This window comes from Leiobunum rupestre, chromosome 2 (assembly GCF_980474605.1).
Source record: "Leiobunum rupestre chromosome 2, qqLeiRupe1.1.hap1, whole genome shotgun sequence".
In the NCBI taxonomy this organism is placed as follows: Eukaryota; Metazoa; Arthropoda; class Arachnida; order Opiliones; family Sclerosomatidae; genus Leiobunum; species Leiobunum rupestre.
Window position 1 is genome coordinate 93,365,158 of NC_143385.1, and position 25,309 is coordinate 93,390,466.

The following is a 25,309-nucleotide window of genomic DNA, read 5'->3' on the forward strand; positions in this document are numbered from 1 at the left end:
TCTCAATGGTAATTGCTTACATAAAATCTTTATTAGGGAAATTCCTGCATGACATATTTTATTTTTAAAATCAAACAAGTCTTTTGACTTAAAGGAATATCGTAAATAAAGCATTCATTTATTTAGCTCAGATCTGCCTGTTTTAAGATCCTCTGATCCAGCCAATTGTGGTAATTAATTCTTGGATAAAACTTGGGGAATGATTTTTTTTCTCGCAGATTCTCAACCATTCGGAGTTTTGTTTTAGAGCATCAATATAAATGAGTAAATTAGGCAACATTTAAAACATGGTAAAACACTTGATAATTGCAGTTAGACTTATTTGTACTTCTGGTAACCTTTTCATCTTTTTCTTTCTTTTTTTTTTCTTTCAATATTTGCACATTTTTAATCTCCTATTAAAGACTTGATATGCACATGGTAATTTAGTAATTAAAAATTATAGAGCAGAAGCACATTGTATAGCTCTGTGATTTGCCAGTTGATATTTTGAAAGTCAAGCAAATAATTACATACATTAAGAAAGTGTTTTAATTACTTTTTCCCTTTTTCAATATTCTATTCATTCTCCAATTAACTTCAGTGTTTAAAAATAGGTACTTTTGGTTTTGTACATTGTTTTTGGTTTATTATTTGTCAAGGATTACTGTTTTGCATTTCAGCCTTTTACTTTTTCGTCATCAGTCCTACGTTGTCCAAAAATTATTAAAATCTGGGAATTTAAAGAATCGTCCTCGTCATCGTCCTCAGTCTTACCCCATCCAACACGTACACAAATCTCGAAATATGTATTTTAAGTTGTAACAATTTTACATTGATTATATCTTTTTAAATAATAAATTGCGGTTAAAACTTTTTGCATTACAAAAAACAAACCAAAAAAACACAAAAAAAACAAAGGTACCTATTGTTAAAAAATCCCCTTTCATGCTTGAAAAATTGGTTGTAGGTTATTTTTGTTAATATTGAAAAAATTAATTTCTAATATAATCAAAAAACGTTTTAAAATAATAATCAATAACAATCATTCCATATTTTATAAATTCGTCTGTAAAATAAAAAATTACTTGCGTTAATCCTGGGAAAGACGATCTAATCTTGGAAAGCGACATGAGAAAAAGATATAGAAAATTAGAAATACTAGCAGACGACTTAAACTATCTCGAAAAATTAGATTTTAACAAGAATACATTTCTCCATCCTCGCTTCAGTTCCTATAAATAGTTGGACGCATTATCGGTAAAATTTCTTCGGCTAACATTTTACATTTACAGGAGTCCTTAATTTAAGCAGCTATTGTTAACTTTCAATAATAAGTCTGCTGTTAGCCTCCATAAACCAAATAAAAACTACTAGTGAGTCCTTTACATGAATAGTTCTTGTAATCTATAAAATTTCAGAATTACATTCTGCTGTGTCGTCTGCTAGTATCCATAAACAACTTACCTAAGTATATTGGAGAGTCCTTCATATAACAAGTTTTTGTTACCTATAAAAACGGAATGCTTCTGCTAAGGCGACTGCTCGAAGAATGTTTAAAAGATAGAGAAATTAGCCATTGGTCTTTTTAAAAAGTGATATCAAAATTATTGGTTAGTTTAAAAGTAATATGTCAGCTATTGGTCCGTATAGAAAGTGATATGTCAGCGATTGGTCGGTTGATTATGTCTAGTGGAAACGTCGCTTATGATATCAAATATCCACGAATATCTCGCAACGTCGAGAAATGTCTAGTTAAAAGTTGAATTGTGATACAAACGGCATGACTTCATAATCTTTTTACACAACAAAATCTTCTAAAATACAATGACATCTCGCAACAACAGTGTAGTCAATGACGAAATCTTTAAATTTCCGGGAATACTGATTGGGTGATTTAAAAAAGTGATATGCAAACGATTGGTCTGTTTGAAAAGTGATATCGATATTATTGGTTAGATGAAAATTGATATGTCAGCGATTGGTTGTTCGATTATGTCTAGTAAAAATTTAAAATTTGTAGTCATAACGTCTTTTTTGCATTGTAATTTCAGGAGAAGGTGTGCCTTATAAGAATATTTTAAATTATATTTTTTAAAGCTATCCAATGAAAAATTTTTGAATAAGTTAGGGAACTAATAAAATTTGAGGATTATTAAAGGAACGATTCGAGGCGTTTACCAAATTTTGTTACTTGGGAGATTTTTACTACACAAAATCTTGTCTAGTCAAATTTATGTCGATGGTGACACAAACGGCGTTATGTCTAGTGAAATCTCAAAAAAATCGAGTCAGTGCAGCGTTGAAATAAGTGGGCTGAGACGTAAAAATGAATGGGCGGATAAAGTAAATTTCCTTTTCGTCCAATGAAATTTTCTAAATTTGGAAAAAAGCCAATAACAGTTCTCCAAAAAATTACTAGACACAGTGTGGAAAAATGTCGAGACAAATGTGTTGTGTCTTGTAATTTTCATTTTGTCTAGTAGAAAGTTAGTGTAAATGTTTATCGTGTAACGTCGTTTGATAGTTACGCCTCCGGTCCTCCCTTTCGATAATCGGGCGATTATTGGTTCTCAATTGTGCATAAATAATGAGCCCAAAACCGCATCACCTTATTGATGATTTCTTTTTTGTTCACGATGATGATTGGTGGAAAATTTGACTAGACATATTTAGAAATGACTACACACAAATTTCGACTAGACATTTTACAATGTGCCTCAAAAACGTCTAGTACTTTTTTACTACCTTCTGATTGGTGAGTTTAAATTTCTTTGAATTTTGATTGGTAGGAAGTTTTTACTAGACATAAATATCACTAGGCAAAAAGGTGTCGATTGTGACATAAACGGCGTTCCATAGCCGATGGCGCCGTGTCGCGCATATCTCTTCAACGGTTAGGGCTAGAAGAGTCAATGATATCTCGTTCGAATGTAGATACATCGCCATTGATAGCCTTTCATAAAGTTTTCAAATCGGAGCCCTAGAAGTTGGGTATTTGCCCAATTTACTATTTTCGGGGGTTTCGCTTAATGTGGTAGATATTTTATTTAAAATTAAGTCCGATAACGTTAAAAAATATTATTCGATAGGTTAGGATTCAGCGGACCTACAACTTCGGTTATATCAGTAAATATTAAATTTAAATATAGTTTTCAGGGTAATTTACATAACGTTCTTTAATTTAAGTCCGACTTTCATGATTATATTTTTGAATAGCTGTGGTTTCCATATAACCTAGAATTGCGTTGCTTAAGTTTAAATTGAAGTTAGGTTTTTTGGACAGCGTATACGTACCCCCTTCAACTTCCAATATTGGAAATACGCGTGGTTATAGAGACTATACGCGAGTTTATCTCTGGTATTTTCAACGCCGTTCTAATATGGCCCAAAGTAACAAATAAGTGTGACACTTATCGGAGTAATACTCAGTGCTTACAACGTATTACCTGAAGTAACAAATAAGTGTGGCACTTATCGGAGCGGTACGCGATGCTTGCAACGTATGACCTGAAGTACAAAATAAGTGTGACACACTTATCGGAGTAATACGCGATGCTTACAACGTATGACCTTAAGTAACAAATAAGTGTGACATACTTATCGGAGTAATACGCGATGCTTACAACGTTAGACCTGATGTAACAAATAAGTGTGACATACTTATCGGAGTAATACGCGATGCTTACAACGTTAGACCTGATGTAACAAATAAGTGTGACATACTTATCGGAATAATACGCGATGCTTACAACGTTAGACCTGATGTAACAAATAAGTGTGACATACTTACCGGAGTAATACGCGATGCTTACAACGTTAGACCTGATGTAACAAATAAGTGTGACATACTTATCGGAGTAATACGCGATGCTTACAACGTTAGACCCGATGTAACAAATAAGTGTGACATACTTATCGGAGTAATACGCGATGCTTACAACGTTAGACCTGATGTAACAAATAAGTGTGACATACTTATCGGAATAATACGCGATGCTTACAACGTTAGACCTGATGTAACAAATAAGTGTGACATACTTACCGGAGTAATACGCGATGCTTACAACGTTAGACCTGATGTAACAAATAAGTGTGACATACTTATCGGAGTAATACGCGATGCTTACAACGTTAGACCTGATATAACAAATAAGTGTGACATACTTATCGGAGTAATACGCGATGCTTACAACGTTAGACCTGATGTAACAAATAAGTGTGACATACTTATCGGAGTAATACGCGATGCTTACAACGTTAGACCTGATGTAACAAATAAGTGTGACATACTTACCGGAGTAATACGCGATGCTTACAACGTTAGACCTGATGTAACAAATAAGTGTGACATACTTATCGGAGTAATACGCGATGCTTACAACGTTAGACCTGATGTAACAAATAAGTGTGACATACTTATCGGAGCAATACGCGATGCTTACAACGTTAGACCTGATGTAACAAATAAGTGTGACATACTTATCGGAGTAATACGCGATGCTTACAACGTTAGACCTGATGTAACAAATAAGTGTGACATACTTATCGGAGTAATACGCGATGCTTACAACGTTAGACCTGATGTAACAAATAAGTGTGACATAATTATCGGAGTAATACGCGATGCTTACAACGTTAGACCTGATGTAACAAATAAGTGTGACATACTTATCGGTGTAATACACGATGCTTACAACGTTAGACCTGATGTAACAAATAAGTGTGACATACTTATCGGAGTAATACGCGATGCTTACAACGTTGGACCTGATGTAACAAATAAGTGTGACATACTTATCGGAGTAATACGCGATGCTTACAACGTTAGACCTGATGTAACAAATAAGTGTGACATACTTATCGGAGTAATACGCGATGCTTACAACGTTAGACCTGATGTAACAAATAAGTGTGACATACTTATCGGAGTAATACGCGATGCTTACAACGTTAGACCTGATGTAACAAATAAGTGTGACATACTTATCGGAGTAATACGCGATGCTTACAACGTTAGACCTGATGTAACAAATAAGTGTGACATACTTATCGGAGTAATACGCGATGCTTACAACGTTAGACCTGAAGTAACAAATAAGTGTGACATTAATCAGGAGTAATACGCTACGCTTACAACGTATGACCTGAAGATACAAATAAGTGTGACACTTATCGGAGTAATACTCTATGCTTACAACGTATGACCTGAAGTAACAAATAAGTGTGACACTTATTGGAGCAGTACGCGATGCTTGCAACGTATGACCCGAAGTAACAAATAAGTTTGATCAGAAGTCAAAAAATAAGAAAGACACTGATCGAAGGAATTTTCAATTCTTTCAAAGTATGACTAAAAGTAACAAATAAGTGTAAATTCAATTATGTGTGGCCGTGGATATATATTGGTTTTGATACCGGCGTTGCAGATTGCTGTGAATAGCTCAAACAAACTTAACACATTAGAAGGATTGTGTGTATTCTAATCGTCGTACGTCTTGTTTACTAATGGGTTGGAGATGGTGAACAATTTTTTCCTACAGATGGCTTGAAGTTGAGAATACGGTTCATTTCTTCAACTGGCTTTTTAAATAAATTAAAAGTAAAATAATTCCTTCCAAGTTCTTTAATGCTATAACTTCATGGAATACCTGGTTTTTCTTACATAAAAGTGAAAACATGCCTGTAACTTGCTCTGTTGAATGTTGAAATAAAAACTTTTGTCCAATTTCTTTTTTCTAACAGGTTCTCATTTGGATTAGGTTTTTCTTACATAAAAGTGAAAACATGCCTGTAACTTGCTCTGTTGAATGTTGAAATAAAAACTTTTGTCCAATTTCTTTTTTCTAACAGGTTCTCATTTGGATTAGGTTTTTCTAGTTCTTTGTTTAACGCTCTGATCGAATCAGCGTCTATGCTGAATCTAGCTATAATATATTTCGTTAATATAATAAAAGTTCTAGTCACAAACATCTTGCCATAGGTGTAAGTATTAGACATTTTGGTTTCTTCACAATTCTCCACCTTCTTCTTGAACTTCTTCGCGAGGTCTTTTACCCTTCAATTTTCCGTCTTTTCCTGCAATTTCAGGTACATGCTGATTATAAAGGCATTCTTGGCGAAATTTGTTTTCCAGAGGGTTCTGCAACTTCCCTTAAACACCATTTTAAATATTCTTTACAATACATTTAAACAATGAAAACGTACATAACCAACCTTTCCATTAACTCTGTCTCTTAGAAATTAAATTATATTCTCTGGAATTTCTGTACCTGAAAAAAAATCCAAATTAACTTAATTCACACAATGTGAAAAATCTGTTGACATCTTCGACCAAAACAGCTATAATTTATGCTGAAAGCCTCTAGCACCTCTAGATCTACTTTGAACTGAACATTGCAGGCAACCCGTGGTTGACCTACTTTTTTCCTTTTCTGTAAAACGAACAATACGTTTGTAACCAACCAGTCGCAGAGAAGTTCAACTAAAAAATTAAGTAACGTACCCTGAATGTGCCTTTCTCATGTAATCGATGATGGACATTGGTAAAAGTCCGTCAGACGGGGATCCGCCGGTTCCGGTACCCTTCCGGACGTTGAGCAGCCATAGCATTGCCATCCGCTAGTCCATACACGAAAAGAATAACCGCCAGTTCTTCTGAAGTAAACTCCATTGTTGCAGTTTGAAAGAGATGAGGAATCTGGGTCCGTCACGACTTAAAATACTGTTTACAAAAACTTTTTTTACCTATCAAACGAACATAAACCTTTATGTTAACATTTCCCTGCTGCTTGGTTTTGTGCTTGTTGCAGCCTACTTCCAGGGGCTAGTAGGCCACACTTTGAAGCTCTCTGGCGCTCTTTTAACTCATCGTAGGAAAATGGAAAACAAAAAAGGCATACTTCTCAACTCACCTCCTATAACTACTTAAAAGTTTTGCATAACCTTTTGAAACACCCTTTATACTGTGTGAATAGTGCACGCGAATGTTAATTTTGATCGCAAGGAGTTTACGAAATAAACATTAGCTGTTCCACCATCGCAACAAATATTTAAAATAAAAACTATCAAAAATTTCCGCCCAAATGGACAGTCTTATTTTGCGTTATTAATTGGGAGCCAGCGCCGACATTCCAGATGTCAGAAAATGTCGGCCCAAATAACAGCTTTTTAATGAAATTCTATTTTGGCCGAAATTAACGATTTTCGGCCCAAACAGCCACTTCGTAAATTTAAAATAATCAATTTATTTGTAAAGAAAAAAGTGAATTCTTACTTTGACTAAGCAAAGTGTGGAGTTTGTTAAGTCATGAAGAGAGTAAATGGCGACCACAGTCACGCACGTTTGTAAGATATCGAAACTGATAACTTAAAAATCCACAAACTGACCATTTTTCACTTTCCGCTTTCTCGTCCACGGCCCTAAGTTCACCTAGTTCCCCCCTCCCTCGAACTGGTTTCCATCAATATCCGCGCGCCACAGGGTTCATCTAGTTCGCGGAATACCTTATGTTCACTTTATAAATAAGATAAAGAGGTAGGCCAAAGGAATAATAACAAGATGTCACAGCCACAATCGTAGCCGCTTCCTACAAGCATTTTTAATTTTACCCCTTTGATTAAAACCGTGGCTCAGCACTGGCATATGTAGATAGGGTGGATGTTGAATCTTTTAAGACTAGTGCAGTGTTGACGTTTTCGCTACTTCAGATTAAATCGATATTGTGCGAGCTTTCTCCATGTTCTTTTTTTCAAGCCTTTATCTTCTTAAGAATATCCCTTCATTCAGTGGCGCCGATCGCTTTTCCCCCCAAAGGGGGCCGAAGCTCACTAATAAACTTGGAATGAGGCTACTGGCAACACTTTCTTGCTATGGATGCTTAAAAGTAAACGGCCTTTAACATCGTCGGTTTTCCCCCATGGGATCGGTGCCACTGCCTTCATTGATATATTCGTGAATTCGGTGATTTCACGAGATCATCGTGGAAAAGGTGCTGTCACAAATAATCTTTACAGGTAACAACACAGCTTTTCAAATAAAATAAAATAATTTTTTCCGTTAATGAAGAATCGGTTCAATTCAAAATCTGGACAGTTAGATCACTTCTGTTATTCATTCCGAGTTAAGTCCATCTGCTGGCCGAAATCCTTGAACCGAAGACCTTGCTTTTCTTGAGCTAGTTTTCATTTTAATAAAACAAATAAATGAACTTCGGCTGACTTGATCTGTTGTTATAGATTTATTTGTTGCTTCTTTCGACATCTCAATAAAGCAGCTGATGGGGTATCGAAGAATGAGCGGAGCCATACCTAGCGGCTGGACTTCCTAAGGTGGTGAAGATATGAGCTGGCCGCTAATTTTTTCAATATGGTTTTTTATACCCTCATCACGAATACTTCGGTGATATGGATCAAAACAGGATAAATAGCAATATTAAGATAATTTATGTGGAGCCTACAGGGGAGGAAGAAGTACGGCTTCAGAGATCAACACAAGTTTAAAAACTAACTCTCGCTAATGTCGGCGGCCAAATAGGAATACGATCACTGGGTGAACTGAAGTAATTGATCCGGTTCACTGACGACTTCTCTATTTAAAGGAAAATTTCCAGGTTTAGCGAGCATTTGAGGTCGTCGAACGTATCTTCGATAAGCAGAGAAGTAACCAAATAAGTTCTTTATACGAGGTAGTGGAGGTGATTTTGATAACCGAGATGTCAAAAAGACTGTATCGCAGATAAGCGGCATATTCCAAAAACTTAATAATTAGACACGGTAGCCAGACTGGTGTGCGTATATTAACATCCGTACAATAATGGATGTAACGACAGCAATGCAGCGTGCCATGAAGATGCTTCACAGTCTTTGGACTTAAGCAGACAATGTGGCAAATTTTAGCACCAATGAAATTTTAAAAAGTCGAGTGTAAGGAAAACATAATACAAGCTGATCTTTGGCAAAGAAGCATGAGTCAATAATTTTGGCTCGTAATGCTATGTCAAAACACCAGATGAACGACGTCAGATATGGGATCATAAAGGCGTCACATTGATGGTTGGATATAATAAAGATTTATCTGGATATTTATCTTTGTTAGAAGAAATAGCGCTTTCCAGAATGGATCTCTCTTGACCAGAAAGACACCGTAGACAAAGACAATCTAGACAATGTTTATATTATTTTCCTGAGCCCCGAAACAAAAAGATAGCAGTATCTGGAGGGTAGCTGTTGCAAACGAGATGCAACCCACATTTTGCTAATATTATCGCTTAAATGAGAGCTACATGTTTAAGCCCGAACGCTATACTGGGATATTTTTTTCGGAAGGATAAAAGGCTTATCTATATCTGTTTAGTAACGAAACTGGAAAGCTTTTGTATATGTTGACGATGCTTTTAGAGTAGTACGGTGCAAAGAGAAAATGGATTGTTTTTAAATTAAAATACCAAGGGTGTTTCAACGCCTTTCGAGAAATTTCAATGATCGTAGAAACAATTACTTTCAGAGAAGCAGTTTAATGGCACAATTATTTGAAAAGACCGAACATTTCGTTTGCGGTATGTGTCATCTCTCACTATTTAGGACAGCTTAAATCTAGAACACCAGGAAACGATTAAGAAATCCTGAAATATCCTTAGTGGAACGCCACAGTGGGCTTAACATTACAAATTTTCTTTTCAAACTGGTTTTCTTACATTGCCTTTTCCAGTTCTGTCAGAAAATTTTTTACAGAGCTCTTCAACTCTTTTGGGATAGCTTTCGCTAATTGCTTCCGTAACTTTAGTGTAACCTTACCAGCTAGTGTCGGTAAAATATTTGAATAGGAAGGCCAGAAATCTTAACGAATTTGTTCTTCTCCAAAATGTATTTTAACACACCGGTATTGTTCCTGCCATGTTATTATCACTTTAACTTTCAATTGAAAAACCAACCTTAACTGGGAATCCATCAATTGAATGTACATGTATAATTATTAAAGTTAATCAATGTGGGAAACAGCAATGGCTTAATTGATTTATACACTATAATAAACAACTTTCTTGATGTCCGAAAACAATTAGATAACTTTTCACATATCGTTTGAGATAAGAACGATGTGTGAAAGGACCTTTATCTTCCTACTTATTTTGATGAGCACAAAGAAGGAGATCAAAGTTAACCATTAACTTAAATTATGCAAGAAAGTTATAATTGTGTGATGAACCAAATGTTTCATTGCCTCCTCTAAATTCCAAACCAAGCTCTGCGAAAATGAAAGAGTACGCACCGCCAGTAGGGCTTCTCTGCTTAGTTTTTTTTTCTTATTTAGATTAGCACGTTTTCTTCTTAAGTATGCTAACATATCAATTTTGTTTGAAACAATGAAAGTATGACCCTAATCTGGAAAGCTTTTTTTCAGTAAACCATGTGACCATCATAACACGGCGTCAACTATAAAATGTTTTATTTCACTATATATTCAGTTTCTTGTACCTTCGGCACTTTTTTGTGATAATTGTGTGCTTTTTACATTGTCATTTTATCTAGAGTTTAACGTGGTAGTTATTGCAATGTTATCAAGCACTTCTTAAGTTTATAAAAACGATGTGTTCTAAATAATGTAATATTGCTTTTCAGAATTTTCAGTTCTTGTGTACTCTAATTCTATCGTTAATTTGGAAAAATTTCTGTATTCGAGTGTTTATCTACGGTTGTTTCTGCCTGCTGTACAAAGCTAATTAATATATTTACAGCTTTTGTTCCTTTGAACCACTCTGAAATCGCTAAATTGTTATTTTCACAAGAAGAAAACATTTGCAATTGTGTGATAATTCACATTTTTTTCCCCCAGAACGCCAGCCTTTAAAAGGTACAAGCTTCACACCCCTAGTGGCGGGATTTGGAAGTTCAAATGGAGATCACTTTTTTCTGCGACGCTCTTTGTTTTCCATAGGGTTATGGCCTTTTAGTAGAGTCAGTGGCGTATCAAGGGGGTTGAGGGGGTGGCCCGCCCCGAATACCACCCGTTTGGGCGTGAAAAAAAATTACACACACTAGACTCTTTATGTAGCACACCATGTTATCCGCTCCGGGTGTCACCCCATGCTATGATATCCACCCAGGGTGTCAGGCCCTAAATGTGTTAGAGTGTGCAATAACTGGTGGCTTTACCGGGGAGTCGGGGTCCGGCTCTTGTAACCCACAAGGGCGGTGTCGCACTGGGAGATGTTAGCTCTGATCAAATGGTCCTATCTCAACCTCCGACTTCGGTCAGGTTTGGGGTGGATACTGAGCTTCGGTTCAGGCTAACGGAGAGGGTCCAGGCAAACTGGTCACCTCGGCGGATTGGGTAGCCTGCTGTGGGGCGGCGGGCCTCCATATGCGGGCACGGCAGTCCTGTTTCCCGGCCTTTTGGAACCACACCGGGATCTCCGGTGCCAGCTGTGCCGGGTTACTTGGACTGCTGTGTGCTCGTCGTTCCCCTTTAAGAGCTCTCTCCAAAGGGTTTGGCTCCTTACCTACGTAGGTAGGGTGTCGGCTGGAGTTGCTATAGCATCCATTCTAAATCCCACTGCTATGTGCGAAGTGGGGATTGGTCCACCCATTGCTGCACCTTCTGCTGGGTTGAGTGGTTTGCGTTAAAGGTGCGAATATCAGTAGTAGGGTTCTGCTACCCATGATGGATTTGTCACCTGTACGGGCTAGGTGGACGCTGGCGTAGGGCACTATGATGATAGGCCTCCGGTGGTATGGTCTCTGTTACTAGGTACACCGGGCTATAAATTCTGACACACTGCCCAGGGTGTCACCAATGCTAGCTACGCCACTGAGTAGATTAAAAAATAAAATGGTTACAGGAGCAAAAATGAGAAAAAATATTTGCTAGAGGGTTTTCAACACGTTAATGCTTAATAAATTAAAATATAATTAACATTACGTTACTTACATTATGTTTATTTTAAAAAGTTCTACTACGCTTTGAGAAACATATCGCCGCCGAGAAAATCTTGTCCAATAGAAATTTAAATTCACGCCACTGGGGGTCTAAAGCTTCAGAAAGTTTTTAAATTATTAATGTTTTGTTTCAAATATCAACAAAAATAAAACTTTAAGGAACAACAATTCAGCTAACGATGGCGTTTGAAAATACAACAATTTTTCGCATCTCAATGTACAAGGTACGAAATTTAGCCAAGAGTTTTGAAAAATTGTCGATTCTTGGGTTTCAAAGTGAAGTTTGGATAGCAGCGCTGTTTTCTTTCGTAGCTGTTGATCTGTTGGCACGATGCTTGCCAGTGGTTCGCTTAACCAAACGAGGCACTACAAAGTTGATGGAACACTTTTGGTTCTTCGTTGCTGACCTACTCCAGAACAGTTCGGAAAGCCCACTATCTTTTTTTGCTTCCAAAGAAGAGTCTTTCCCATTCAAAAAAAGCTGTTATTTGAAATTTTAATACAAAACGTGTAGCTCTGGATCTGGCCTTATACAGTGTGATGACTTTGCTCGAAAAAGTGGGATACGCGTTGGCGAAATTTCATCGATTTAGGAAATTGTTTTCTTCAAATCTTCGATTCCCAATGCTAGATGCTGAATAAATTTGTTAATAAGAAACTTGTAGAAGGTCTTAGGAAAGGTAAGAATATCATTAGTGCGAAAACTTGGAAACGTGACAAGCTAAAATATTTCTTTTCATCGTTTCCACAATTTCAAATTTCGTTTGTTGAAAAAAGTGAGATACTTTTAAATGGGTATTTGGATTTAAAGCACGTATTTTGGAAAATAATCAGAATTTTGAAAGATAAACATTTCATTTTACCAAATGTGAACAAAAGTTTAACTAAATTCGAAAACCATTTATAAGATTGGGTCATACACCGTCGGTTCCGATGCAAGCTTTAGCTGAACAATCATGTTGTCAAAAGCACGTTGAACAAATTCTGGGTTACTTTCTATCATGCGTTCATAATTCTTTGACCAAGGTTCTCAAGCGTGTCAACGGGAGTGGTGTCAGTTTATCTTTAACGTATCCCCATTTGGAGAAAGAGGTCCGACGTCGTAAGACCTGGTGACTTTGTTGGCCAATTTATTGAACCATTTCTCCCACACCATCGTTGTGGAAGTTCATTATTTAGGAACTCGGTCACGTCTCTATGGTTATGAGGCGGAGCACCGTCTTGTTGAAACCATAGCTTTGGTCGTTGGGCTTATTGAAGATCGTCCAGCTCCAGCGTTAAAACGTTTTGTAAGTAATTTAATTGGAATTAGGGGTTTGAATGCTGGACGGTTTCATAGAAGACCAATCCAAACATTGAAGCGTCCAAATTGAAATTGGTGACGAGGTGGTGATTAAAAGGCCCATCTTTTGAAAATTGAAAAATTGTTCTGGATAAATTGAGGATCTTTATCCATAGAATTTTGCAGTTAGTTCCAAAAGTCCAGCCTTCCTTGAGCGTCTCCAACTACTGAGCCTTGGTGAAGCGTAGCTCTGTATGGATGGTACTTATATCTACGTAATATTTATCAAATGCGTGATTCACTACAAGTCAAATCCGCACTAGCTGCGGCACAAGTTTTACGCTGTTACATAACAAAAAATGCTAACACGGTGTTCCCTAAAGTCGAAATTACGCTGACCAAATCTACGAAATCTGGGTTCTAAATTACCAAACTGGTGAAACTCATTCACATTTCGCCTTACTGTAGTTACGGGTGGTCTTCTGTTCGGTTGTCGTTGTTCGAAAATCTCACTAACTCTTCTTAGATTTCTACCACCTTCTCCCTAGTGAATAGCAACTATGGACTTCTTTTTGCGATTTTGTTATTCTAGGTCTATTAGCATCTAGTAGTATTCGAAACCTTTTTATTGGTCAAAACAAGAAAATTTTAATTACTTATACATCGAAAAGTTAAAATACTTCTCGAGTTCAACAAATCCAAGAATTTTTATTTTAAACTCATAAATTGTTCAACGTGTGTTTGACAACATGATTGTTCTTATCCAAGCTTGCATCGCATTCGACAGTGGAGTGTTCAAACCAATCTTATAAATTTGGTTTTGTATTTAGTTGAAGTTTTGATCGTATTTGGTTAAATTAAATGTTGTTTTTTGAAAATTCTTATAATTTTCCAACAAACGTGTTTTAAATCATAATACTACTTCAGAAGGATCCTATTTTATCCAATAATCGAAAATTTTAATTCTCGAAATTAAAGGACGAAATATATTAACTTGCGTAACTTGTCACATTTCTTAGTCGAGTGTTTTCAGTGAAAAATTAGTGATTTGTTTTCGAACCAACGAAATGCATACGTTTTCGTATCTTATTGACAAATTTATTCTAGTACCTTGCGGTGGTAATCTGAGAATTCAAGAAATGTTAAAACAATTTCCGAAGTCTATGAAATTTCGCTAACGAGTGTACCCCAGTACGGACAACGTACCGTAAAATCTTAATAGTTCCATAAAACACAGTTTTTGTTAAAAAAAAAACTTTTTCGAGCAAATGACCACACCCTTTATTTTAATAAATGGAGTCCAGGTAGGGACGTCATCAAGTCACTGATGTCAAAAACTGAGAATGAATACGATATATCCTCTTTTCCTATCAAATCCTTTAACAAAGCCGTTGTTTCCTCAGTATGGGCTTAAAAACATTTGTTGTGACAGAAAATTTAAAAGTAACTAAAAATTAGCTCGTTGGTCTACATTTGAATATTTTAAATTAAATCTAGCTTTGCCAAATGATAATGGAAATTACACCAGGACGTTCTTGTGTGGATGGATTTTGGCAGTTTTCATTTTCAGAAGCGCTTATTTAAATAACTTGAAAGGTGAATTAGTTGTGTCAAATACTAATTTCATTGATTCCATCGACGATCTCTAATCGAAACCTTCACTTCGTCCGTTTGTAAATTACTACAGAAACTTTCGTGTGGTTTTAAAAGAAGTAAGATAATATTGTTTTTAAACATAAGCCAAAATAAATAAGCAGTGCTGTAGTCTTACACGGCTTCTGTCAAATTAGGTCAAATCGAAGTTGTTTGAACTAGTAATATAGCGAGCAACAACGTTCTAATGGGAACAAAATCCGCAAACCCTACGGATATAAAGATAGTTTTTGAATGACCTTGAAGATCTGGTTTAAATTCATTAAATGTTTCACTAGTAGATGTCCCCCTGTACGATAAATTTACCATAGAAATTTTAAATTAAAAAAAAGTTATTTATCATATTTCGTTATTTGGTGGACACCCTTTTTAAATTTGAAAACATGGCCGCTCCTTGGGATACCTTCGGAGTTGTGCAGTCGCTGTTACTCCTATTGTCGATAATCAACAATTTTCAAATCTAAAGCGCGCTGTTAACTCTTACGGAGCGTACTTCAAGGAATATAATGACGAAGTTTTGAATTCCATTTACGACGGAAAAGGGGCGATATTTCACGGTTCGAGTTTCACGACTTACCTAATGAAGTTGTTTGATAAAAAAGTCTTTAAAACCACCAAGAAGTTTTATTTGGGAAAGGAACAGTACGCGCATACTTTTATTCAAGATCTCTCGAAGCTGCTTCAAAGGAGCTCTGCAATTACCGGTATTTATTAAATGTTTTCAGGATATATTTTTAAGAACGTTACTTTATATCGTTGTTGATAAAATAGGAATAGTCAGCTTGTTGAAGCTTGTACGTGTTTTAGGTGGTATGGAGGAATTGGTGTTTATGTCGAAAAAACTTAAAAACCTAAAAGTGTAAATAATCCGCAATTCGTTTAAATTAATGATAACGCCAGCTAAACCTTATTCGAAAGTGATACGCAAAAACCGGTTAGAAATAATTATTTTCTTTTAATACATTGTAAAACATCACAATAACTGTTCAAAATGCCTACCTCCGGCTGCTATATAAAAATGACAACGCCGTACAAATGATTGACGGATCTTTTCGAAGATTTCAGGCTTGTTCCGAATTTTAAATCAAATTAAAACTAACGAACGACTGAAGAAGAGCCTCGGCTCGAAACGTCTTGTATAAAATAAGTTTTATCTTCTAATACCATGCCGTTTTCTCTGAATTAAACATAATTTCTACTAATATTCACCATGGTAAATAATAAGTTTAATATATTGTTCCGAATAGTCTCACATCCATCAATAATGCGTAAACGAAAGTCATTAATGTCACGGACATCTGTTTTATAACCATGATCCTCCAGATATCTACAAAGAAAAAAATCGCAAGGGTTTAAATCGGGAGATCGAGGCGGCCACGAAATAGTGCCTCCTCATCCTATCCACCTTAAAGGAAATGTTGCATCAAGGTGATCTCGCACTGCGTGGCTGAAATGTGGTGGCGCTCCATCGTGCAAGAACCACATTCGCACTCTAGTTGCCAACAGGACTTCTTCCAATAGCTCTGGTAACGATTCCTGAAGAAATCGTAGGTATGACTCTCCTAGGCGGAAGAAAATATGGTCCCACTAGATAGTCTCGGACAATGCCACACCAAACGTTGAGGCTAAAGCGCTCTTGGTGAGTTTCGACTATAGTTCCATGTGGGTTATTTTGGCTCCATTGATTATGCCGTTCCGGGAAAAATTGGCCTCATTGGCTGTTAGGTTAATACTTGCGAGCTATGGGTCATTCAGTTCTCTGTCCCCAAACCATTACAGAAGTTGGTACGTCTAGGATAGTCGAGTCGTTCAAGTCTGGGACTTTTTGAAGATGGAAAGGGTGAAAACGATGACCACGTAGGATTCTCCAGACCACAACATGATTGACACCTAACTGTCTTCCAACTTGTTCCCGGATCATCATCGAAAATTGTAAGAACCTAAAATTTTAACAGAAAGATGTTAAAAAATAATAACTTAAAAGAAGTTATAAACCGAGGTAGTTACCTGTTCTTCCACGTCAAGTGGATAGTCCTGCACTCTCTCCCGAGACGGTTGAAGTGGCCCGCTCTCTCGTATAAAGATTAACCCTTCATTGAGCGACGACCCCATCGTTGTCAGCCTCTGAGACCCAACATGACGAAGCTCGAACATTATACACAATTATGAAGGGAACGTTAATCAATGTTGACCATAGATATTATTTTAAGATGTGTGAAAGAGCCTTAATAAACAGACTAATGACAATTTTATTTTATTTTCTTGATTCCTTAACTATTTTAGACGGTCGATAATCAACAATTTTCAAATCTAAAGCGCGCTGTTAACTCTTACGGAGCGTACTTCAAGGAATATAATGACGAAGTTTTGAATTCCATTTACGACGGAAAAGGGGCGATATTTCACGGTTCGAGTTTCACGACTTACCTAATGAAGTTGTTTGATATAAAAGTCTTTAAAACCACCAAGAAGTTTTATTTGGGAAAGGAACAGTACGCGCATACTTTTATTCAAGATCTCTCGAAGCTGCTTCAAAGGAGCTCTGCAATTACCGGTATTTATTAAATGTTTTCAGGATATATTTTTAAGAACGTTACTTTATATCGTTGTTGATAAAATAGGAAAAAAAAATCAGCTATGCTAATACCCAAGGCACCACCATAGGCCTAAGTCATCAAGCGACTTTTAAAGCCAATAATTTAGGTGGCCGGGTTACAATGCGTAGGAGGGTGGTATTACTCTTTATTTAAAATTATGGATCGTGAGTTGCATAAAATCGAATTAAGTTTTGGTAAAAATATTGAAAATATATATCAAGTACATTAAATAAGATAGCTTAACGATTTGCGTTTCAAATCTTGTTTAAATTTAATTATTTGTCCCGATCGGGACAAAAATTTAACTTCGCAAATACCTGCAGATTTTTCAAAATAGGCTAAAATATTTCCATCTAAATCAATTATTTAAAATAAATAGTTTAATGGTTTATTTTTTGTAATATAGACATTTACGTTACACTGAAACTGATCAAGGACAACCAATAAAACGGGCGGAAAAATATTTTTACAAAAAATATTTATTGAATGAAATAACAACGATCAAAAAGTTGGAGCCACTGTCCCGCCATTTCTTGTTCCCTGCTTTCCGAATCTGGTTCAGTGGCACTGTTTCAGCGATGGCAATCTTTATGATTAAAAAATTATTCGGTATCATTTCCAAAATTTGTAATATGCGGTATAAGAATATTTGAAAACCACGTAAAATGGCCGCCACCGATAACTTTAATTACAATTAATCTAAAGGCGATTATTGACAAGTAAAAAGTTTTAACAATATTAATTGTAAAATAATATTAGAAAACCATTTCTGATTACCAAAAAGAATTGCGTAAAGATGACTTTCCTACGAAATATTATCATATTAAACTCTAAAAGGATAATTATCTGCATTAGTGAAATTCTGGATATAATCTGGGTGACGCCATAGCTGATTTAATTTTCATTTAGACGTTTAAAATGTTTAAAATTCAATTTCAATCAGTCTAGGTGCACGGGTATATATTAATAAAGTTGGTTGTCAATACGTGCATTCTTTCCGAAGAAAAAATCTAACAGACTCAAGCATTAGAAAATTGGTTAAAAATAAAAATTAACTCTTAAAATGTTGCTTATGTGATAATCTAGTCACAAATATTATCGAAATAGTTTTGAGTTGTAAGTGCGTTTTGTCCTGAATCGATAATTAACGGTAGATTTTTCTAAAAAGGTTGACATTTAAGCATTATATTATGTGATATACCTTTCTTTGCTGTGTATTACTGGTGTTGTTCTGTCAAATAAATATAAAATACTATAGTAAAATAATTATGATTGGCGCCTTGAAAGGTGTTATTTCGTTTATCATGTTGAACTTTATATCATATTTGTATTAATTTTTAAATAAGCTTCGAGTATTTGCTGCTATTGTACAGAAAAGTGGTCTTCTCGTTTTAATGTTTAAGGCTAGCTAAGACTATCTTTCGAATAGCACAGCCTCTGTTCAAACATCTCTTAATTCTTAGAGCAAGCAGTTTCTCATAACTGAGATTGTCATTCAAATATTGTGTAAACAAACTATTGTTTAAAAACGTTTTTTATAATACGAAGAACTGCATCATTCGAGACCATTTAGTTTGACAAACTTTATTCTAATTCATTTGACGAAAGAAATGCACAATCACAAATTCAAAAAGTACCACACATCACTTAATTGTAACCATTTATAGTGTACATTTGTGTAGGTACTGCTTCGTTGAAATAAATCATGTATTCTTGTTAATATTTTGATATTTTGAACTCAGCGAATATTTATTTTAAGTTTCAGCTTAACATGTTGAAATCGGATATAAAAAAGGTCTGTATGGGGCCTTTCCACATAAAGAAACGGATTTTATGAAATAGATACAACGGTTAGTAGCTCGCTTTGAAAAACAATTTAGAAAGTATAAACTGGAGTAGGGAATATAGTGTCTGACTGTTACAAAAGTTCAATAATTCCACAATAAATTATTTCTTACAATAAATATCTAAGAGGACATTTGAAAAGGTAGAAGTAAGTTTTTAAGCATGCCTTACGCTATTAAAGGTTCCTCTAAGAAAAGGAAATAAACTTAAAAAATAGTAGATACAAATATAAGACAGAAAAAACCAACAATACCAAAGATTAGAAAAACAAGATTAAATCAACATAATTTCATTCGTAAAAAAAACCAGATTACGCCTTCATAAATCCATTCAAGACTTTATTGCCTATTATGCTTACGATGAGTGTCTTATTTTCAGTGAAGCTAAGCAGCTATCGGTGGTTCTGTGATAGAGCGCTCCACTGCCAAGCCGAATGGCCTGGGTTCGAAACATGGGTGGCGCATTTGTTTTTAATCAATAGAGAAAACGCTAAATTAGAATTTCTTCGATGCAATAATTTCAATTTCAATTCCTTTTAAATTAAACCAAAATTTCGTACTCTATTAAAATTAAATACGCTTCCGATGAAGCTGAAGGTCTAATTTTCAATGAAGCGTAACGAGTGTTGGTGGTTCTGTGGTAGAACGCCCGCCAGTCAAGCAGGTGGTCTCGGGTTCAAATTCCGCCCGATGCGATCGCAAATTGTCACTAAGACTAATACCGTAAACTATTGGTGGAAACCCTGCCATTGGAAGTTGAGAGGTTGCCATAACACTCAGCACTCGGTCCGTCCCAAAAGTCAATGAGTTGGAGAATACGCACCCATAACAAACGTAGCGACGGTGGGCGTTAACGAAAAAAATAAATATTTAATTAAATATAAGATTAATATAATTTATAAATATTTAATTAAATATAAGATTTATATAATTTAAATAAATATAAGATTAATATAATTTATAAATATTTAATTAAATATAAGATTAATATAATTTATAAATATTCAATTAAATATAAGATTAATATAATTTATAAATATTCAATTAAATATAAGATTAATATAATTTATAAATATTCAATTAAATATAAGATTAATATAATTTATAAATATTCAATTAAATATAAGATTAATATAATTTATAAATATTCAATTAAATATAAGTTTAATATAATTTATAAATATTTAAAATGATTTAGAATAAATTATAGTACCTAACGTTATAACTTCGTAAAAGACATTCACCAAAGCTATTTTTTAGAAAAACACCGTGAATTAACCAGCGTTGGTGGCTGAGTGGTTAGAGTACATCTCTTGCACGAGGCAGACCCGGGTTCGATTCCCAGCCGGCGCCAATAAATCGCAAATTGACACTAAGACGAATACCGTGTATAATTGGTGGAAATCCTGCCATTGGACGTTGAGAGGTTGCATAAAGCACCCTCGGACGGACCCAGCACTCGGTTCGTCCCAAAGTCATTCAGAAGAAGTTGGAGAGAAAACGCCCATAGAAACACAGCAGACTCAACATCTACAACCATCATAACACAAACCCAACAAACTCAACACCCACAACCGTTATAACACGAACTCAACATCCACAACCATCACAACACGAACTCAACATTCACAACCTACACATAACAATTACAATAACGAAATATTTAATCAAACTGAATTAAAACTGTCGCGACGGTGAGCGTTGACGAAAAAAGACCAACCAAACCAAACCCAACAGCAAATCAATCCGTTAACGCTCACCGTCACACGGTGGTTTTGCTACCACTTCGAGAAACTGCGAACGCAGTGAGCCAAAAAACTGCGTACGCAGTGATTACCCTTTGCCCCGAAAATGCGAACGCGTTCGCAGGCCTGACAGACAGACCCACAGACAGACATACAGACAGACAGACAGACACGGTGATTGTATAACCCCTCCTAGGGGAATTTGTCCCCTCAGAGAGGTAACAAGTCGATCAAGCCCGTAATATTACCTCTCCTCGGAGGATATATCCAGGTGTCGTCACACACCACTATAACTGTATTTATTAACTATTATGCTTACGATGAGTGTCTTATTTGCAGTATAGCTAAGGAGTTATCGTTGGTTCTGTGGTAGAGCGCTCAACTGCCTAACTGAACGGCCCCGGTTCAAAACCTGGGTGGCGCATTTGTTTTTAATCAATAGAGAAATCGCTAAATTAGAATTTCTTCGATGCAATAATTTAAATCTTACACGAAATCTTGTTCTATATCAATTAAACCAAAATTTCATACTCTATTAAATACGCTACCGATAAAGCTGAAGGTCTAATTTTCAATGAAGCGTAATGAGTGTCGGTGGTTCTGTGGTAGAACGTCCGCCTGTCAAACAGGCGGTCTCGCGTTCGCAACCCGCCCGATGCGATCGCAAATTGATAATAAGAAGAATACCGTGAACAATTGGTGGAAATCCTGCCATTGGACGTTGAGAGGTTGTCATAACACTCAGCACTAGGTCCGTCCCAAAAGTCAATAAGAAGGAGTTGAAAAAAACACACCCATGACAACCAGCGCGACGGTAGGCGTTAGTTAAAAAAAAACCATCCAACCAACCAAACTCAACGCAATCACAACTTTATCCGTTAACGCTTACCGTCACACGGTGGTTTTGCCAACCTTTAAACTGCTAAAACGGTTATTCGACAGCGTACGCAGTGATTACCCTTTGCCCCGCAGATATGACAGACAGACAGACAGACAGACAGACATACGTCATAGACTATTCATTTTTATCTAATCATCAAGGGGGCGTATCTTGCGGATATAAAGCAGTTTCTTTTTTAGATATAATGTAAACGTTTCCTTTAACAATATAATTCCTGGTTTTCTACAAAAATTTGAAATTAATTTTACCGTGTTAGATTTTAAAATTACCGCCTATAATTGTTACGTCCCTCAAAACGAAAGGGAGGCACTTGAACTCCTAGATAAACTGGAAGAGGACATTCTTAAAAATAATCAACAGAAAAATATAATTATAATGGGCGATTTTAACTGTACCCTAAACCCTGACGTAAATCGTCTGAATTGTGTTGAACATAGAGGACGCCTTATACGTAAATTTTCATCTATAGTTATTAAATATAATTTGCATGATGGTGCAGATCTTGTGACTCAAACGGGTACTAAATTAACATGGTGTAACGCTGCAAACAGAAACCAGAAAGCGCGACTAGATAGATTTTACGTGTCCTCCGCTCTGGCTCCAATGGTTACCGGACTTAGAACCTATTGTTCTGGGTCAAAATCAGATCATCTTCCGATTGTTTTGGAATTGGAATTAATTTCCGATTATAGGCTTCCCAGAGTGTCCGATATTTGGTGCTTCAATATCAGTCTACTACAAGACCAAAAATTTACGAAAATATTAACTTATAATTTAGAAACACAAATTACATTAAAACCAAAAGAGCCCAATGACCTCCTTCACTGGTGGGATAAACTGAAACTGAAAGTAAAACAAGTGGCGAAAGAGTACACTTTCAGATCTAAGGCCAAAGAAAATGAAAATATTAATTATATTGAAAACCAATTAAAAAACATAAACTTACTTGAAAACGCACGGAATGCCTTGGAAGCGGAACTTGAAACAATACAACAAAAAACCGCTAAAGCTTTACTTGTTAGATGTAAACAAGAATGGAATGTGTTTTCGGACCTACCTAGCCATATTCTCCTAAATCCTGAAATCAAAAAGAGTGTAAATAATTTAACTAAAGTCAAGAAAAGAGATGGTCTACTTACCTTGGATCCAGTCGAAATTTTAAAGGAAACCCATTTTTATTATCAAGATCTGTTTAAGTCCGTCGAATGTAATCTTAGTAAACAAGCCGAATACGTGTCTATTCTTAGAGAGAAGGGTGTCTATCTGGTGAATGAGAATTTCATTCTCATTCACCAGATAGACACAAAGCTGTAGCTTGGCTCCCGCCGTTCACCAGCGCCTCTCCCGTTCCTCCCCCACCCGCGCCTCTCCCCCATCTCAATCACCAGAATTTCTAATCACCAGATTCTCCCGTTCACGGGTTGCTTTCCCCCAACCCCCCATTCACTGGATACTTTATCTCTCGTTCACCAGCTCCTTTCCCCCATTGCTTTCACCCCTTCTAATCACCAGTTGCTTTCCCCCATCCCCATTCTCCAGAATTTGTTTTGCTCGTGCAGATATCTGGAGATTAGATTTTTACCCGTTTGCTTATCGCTTCAGAACCCCTTAATTTCTAATCTCTAGGCAATAATAACAAGTTATTTACATTTAATTTTTTTATTTTAGAACTTTGTTTACATGTTAGTAGGTACTATCAGATATTCCATTAGATGGTTATCTTGTGCATTACACAATGAAAACAAATTAAAGTAGCTAAGTTTACAGGTTAATTGATTATCTACGAGTAAATTAGTAAAATCTTGTAGTACTTCCGAGGGTGATTTAAAACAGCCAAAATAAGATTTTACTTGATGGTACGAATTAAATTGATCTGGGTACAAAAATAAACCCTCGAAAGGTTTTCCATATAATAATTCGTGAATTTTTTAAGGTTTTTAACAATAGCTAAGTACATGCATTCGATAACATTTTTATATTCGTTTAAAAGATTTATTTGAAACCGAATAAAATCAATTTTTTTTTGGAACTCACCGATTTCGCGAGCTCCCAGATCCAGAACATGACCGTAGGCAGAGTTCAATTTGATGTTGTTGGTAGTGGCGACGATGGATACGTTGTTGTCGTGATAGTCGATGATGTTGTGGGTTAGAGACGATGCTCCGGTTTGCGTAGCGGCGAAAAGCTCTCCCCAAAGAGAGAGTAGATTGGTGAAAGCTTCGGAGGTCAGGAACAGAATATTTTCGTTCGATTTTTTGAAGAAGAGAACTTGTAATTTTGATCCGTCGAAACCAAAAGAAATGTAGACTGATCCTCCTAACGTGATTTTTATGTTGATACGTCTTTCTTGGCCCCTGCGTTTGGATACGGTATGCGTCTCGGCTATAGAAAATGAAAATGTTAAGCCTTTGTCTATTGAAATAGTAATAGTATTAATAAAATAATGCTTACCAATAGATCGTTTTTCCATGTTTACGGTAGATGAGGAGAGCAAAGCGGATGCACTTCTTTTCAGTTCAGCGTCTCAGAGAGAAATGACGCATGGGAGATTAATCAGTTCCTATCTTGTTGAGATTAATTCATCACGTGATATAAACTTCAAATAACCCTCAAATTCTATCGGCTCTCTCTCTCTCTGAGATAACAGTTCTAGACACTCTAAATTAAACCGTCTCGTACTCGAAACTGCCTCTAATTATTCCCCATTGACGTCACATATTAATCCACTTGGAAGAAAAAAAACCCATTGTAGTTTCCTCTCGAGAGCTTGTGATGCAATCATATCCTAGAAAACAATACAATTAATAGAAATTAACATAAAATTAGTATACTTTTAATACCATTTAATAATTTACAAATAAATGTCTATTGACTTTTCTTCATCCTATAATATAAGTTTATTCCTAAATTTTTAAGCTTATTACAATAAGATTTCTTTAAGAGAGAGAGAGAAAAGAATTGCTTAAATGATTAAGTTAGGGTTATAAGTCAACATGATAACTTATATCCCGGGTATAATTTACTAAACTTCAATAACTTTGACTTGATAAAGTAGGGTAATATATGATTCCATCTAAGTATACAAAAAAAATGCTTCAATCTTTCAATAACTTTATTTAAATTACATTGATTACTGGACGACTTCACTACGGTACCCTACGGCTATAAAGCGAATCTAATTGGTCCTGAGGACGGGGACGTAGAGCCATCCAATCGCTAATTCTCGTTTAAAATTAGTGTCACCACTCTAAAGTGAATATAGGTTTCAGTCTTACGACTCTAAAGTGAATATAGTCTTGCGACTCTAATGTGAATATCAAACCTATACGGGGTAAAGCTTAAAAATTTAGGAATAAACTTATATTATAGGATGA

At 35.9% G+C, this 25,309-nt stretch overlaps 1 protein-coding gene across 1 annotated transcript; it reads right to left on the reverse strand.

Annotated features, from left to right (window-relative positions):
* Positions 1 to 23,715: 23,715 nt before the first annotated feature.
* On the reverse strand, positions 23,716 to 24,473 carry LOC149960364 (uncharacterized). The gene is made up of 2 exons (XM_090165245.1): positions 24,387 to 24,473; positions 23,716 to 24,317 (listed from the first exon to the last, which is right to left on the reverse strand). Exons 1-2 carry the CDS (start codon positions 24,403 to 24,405, stop codon positions 23,782 to 23,784), a joined length of 555 nt encoding a protein of 184 aa, XP_090021371.1. The 5' UTR covers positions 24,406 to 24,473; the 3' UTR covers positions 23,716 to 23,781.
* Positions 24,474 to 25,309: the final 836 nt, after the last annotated feature.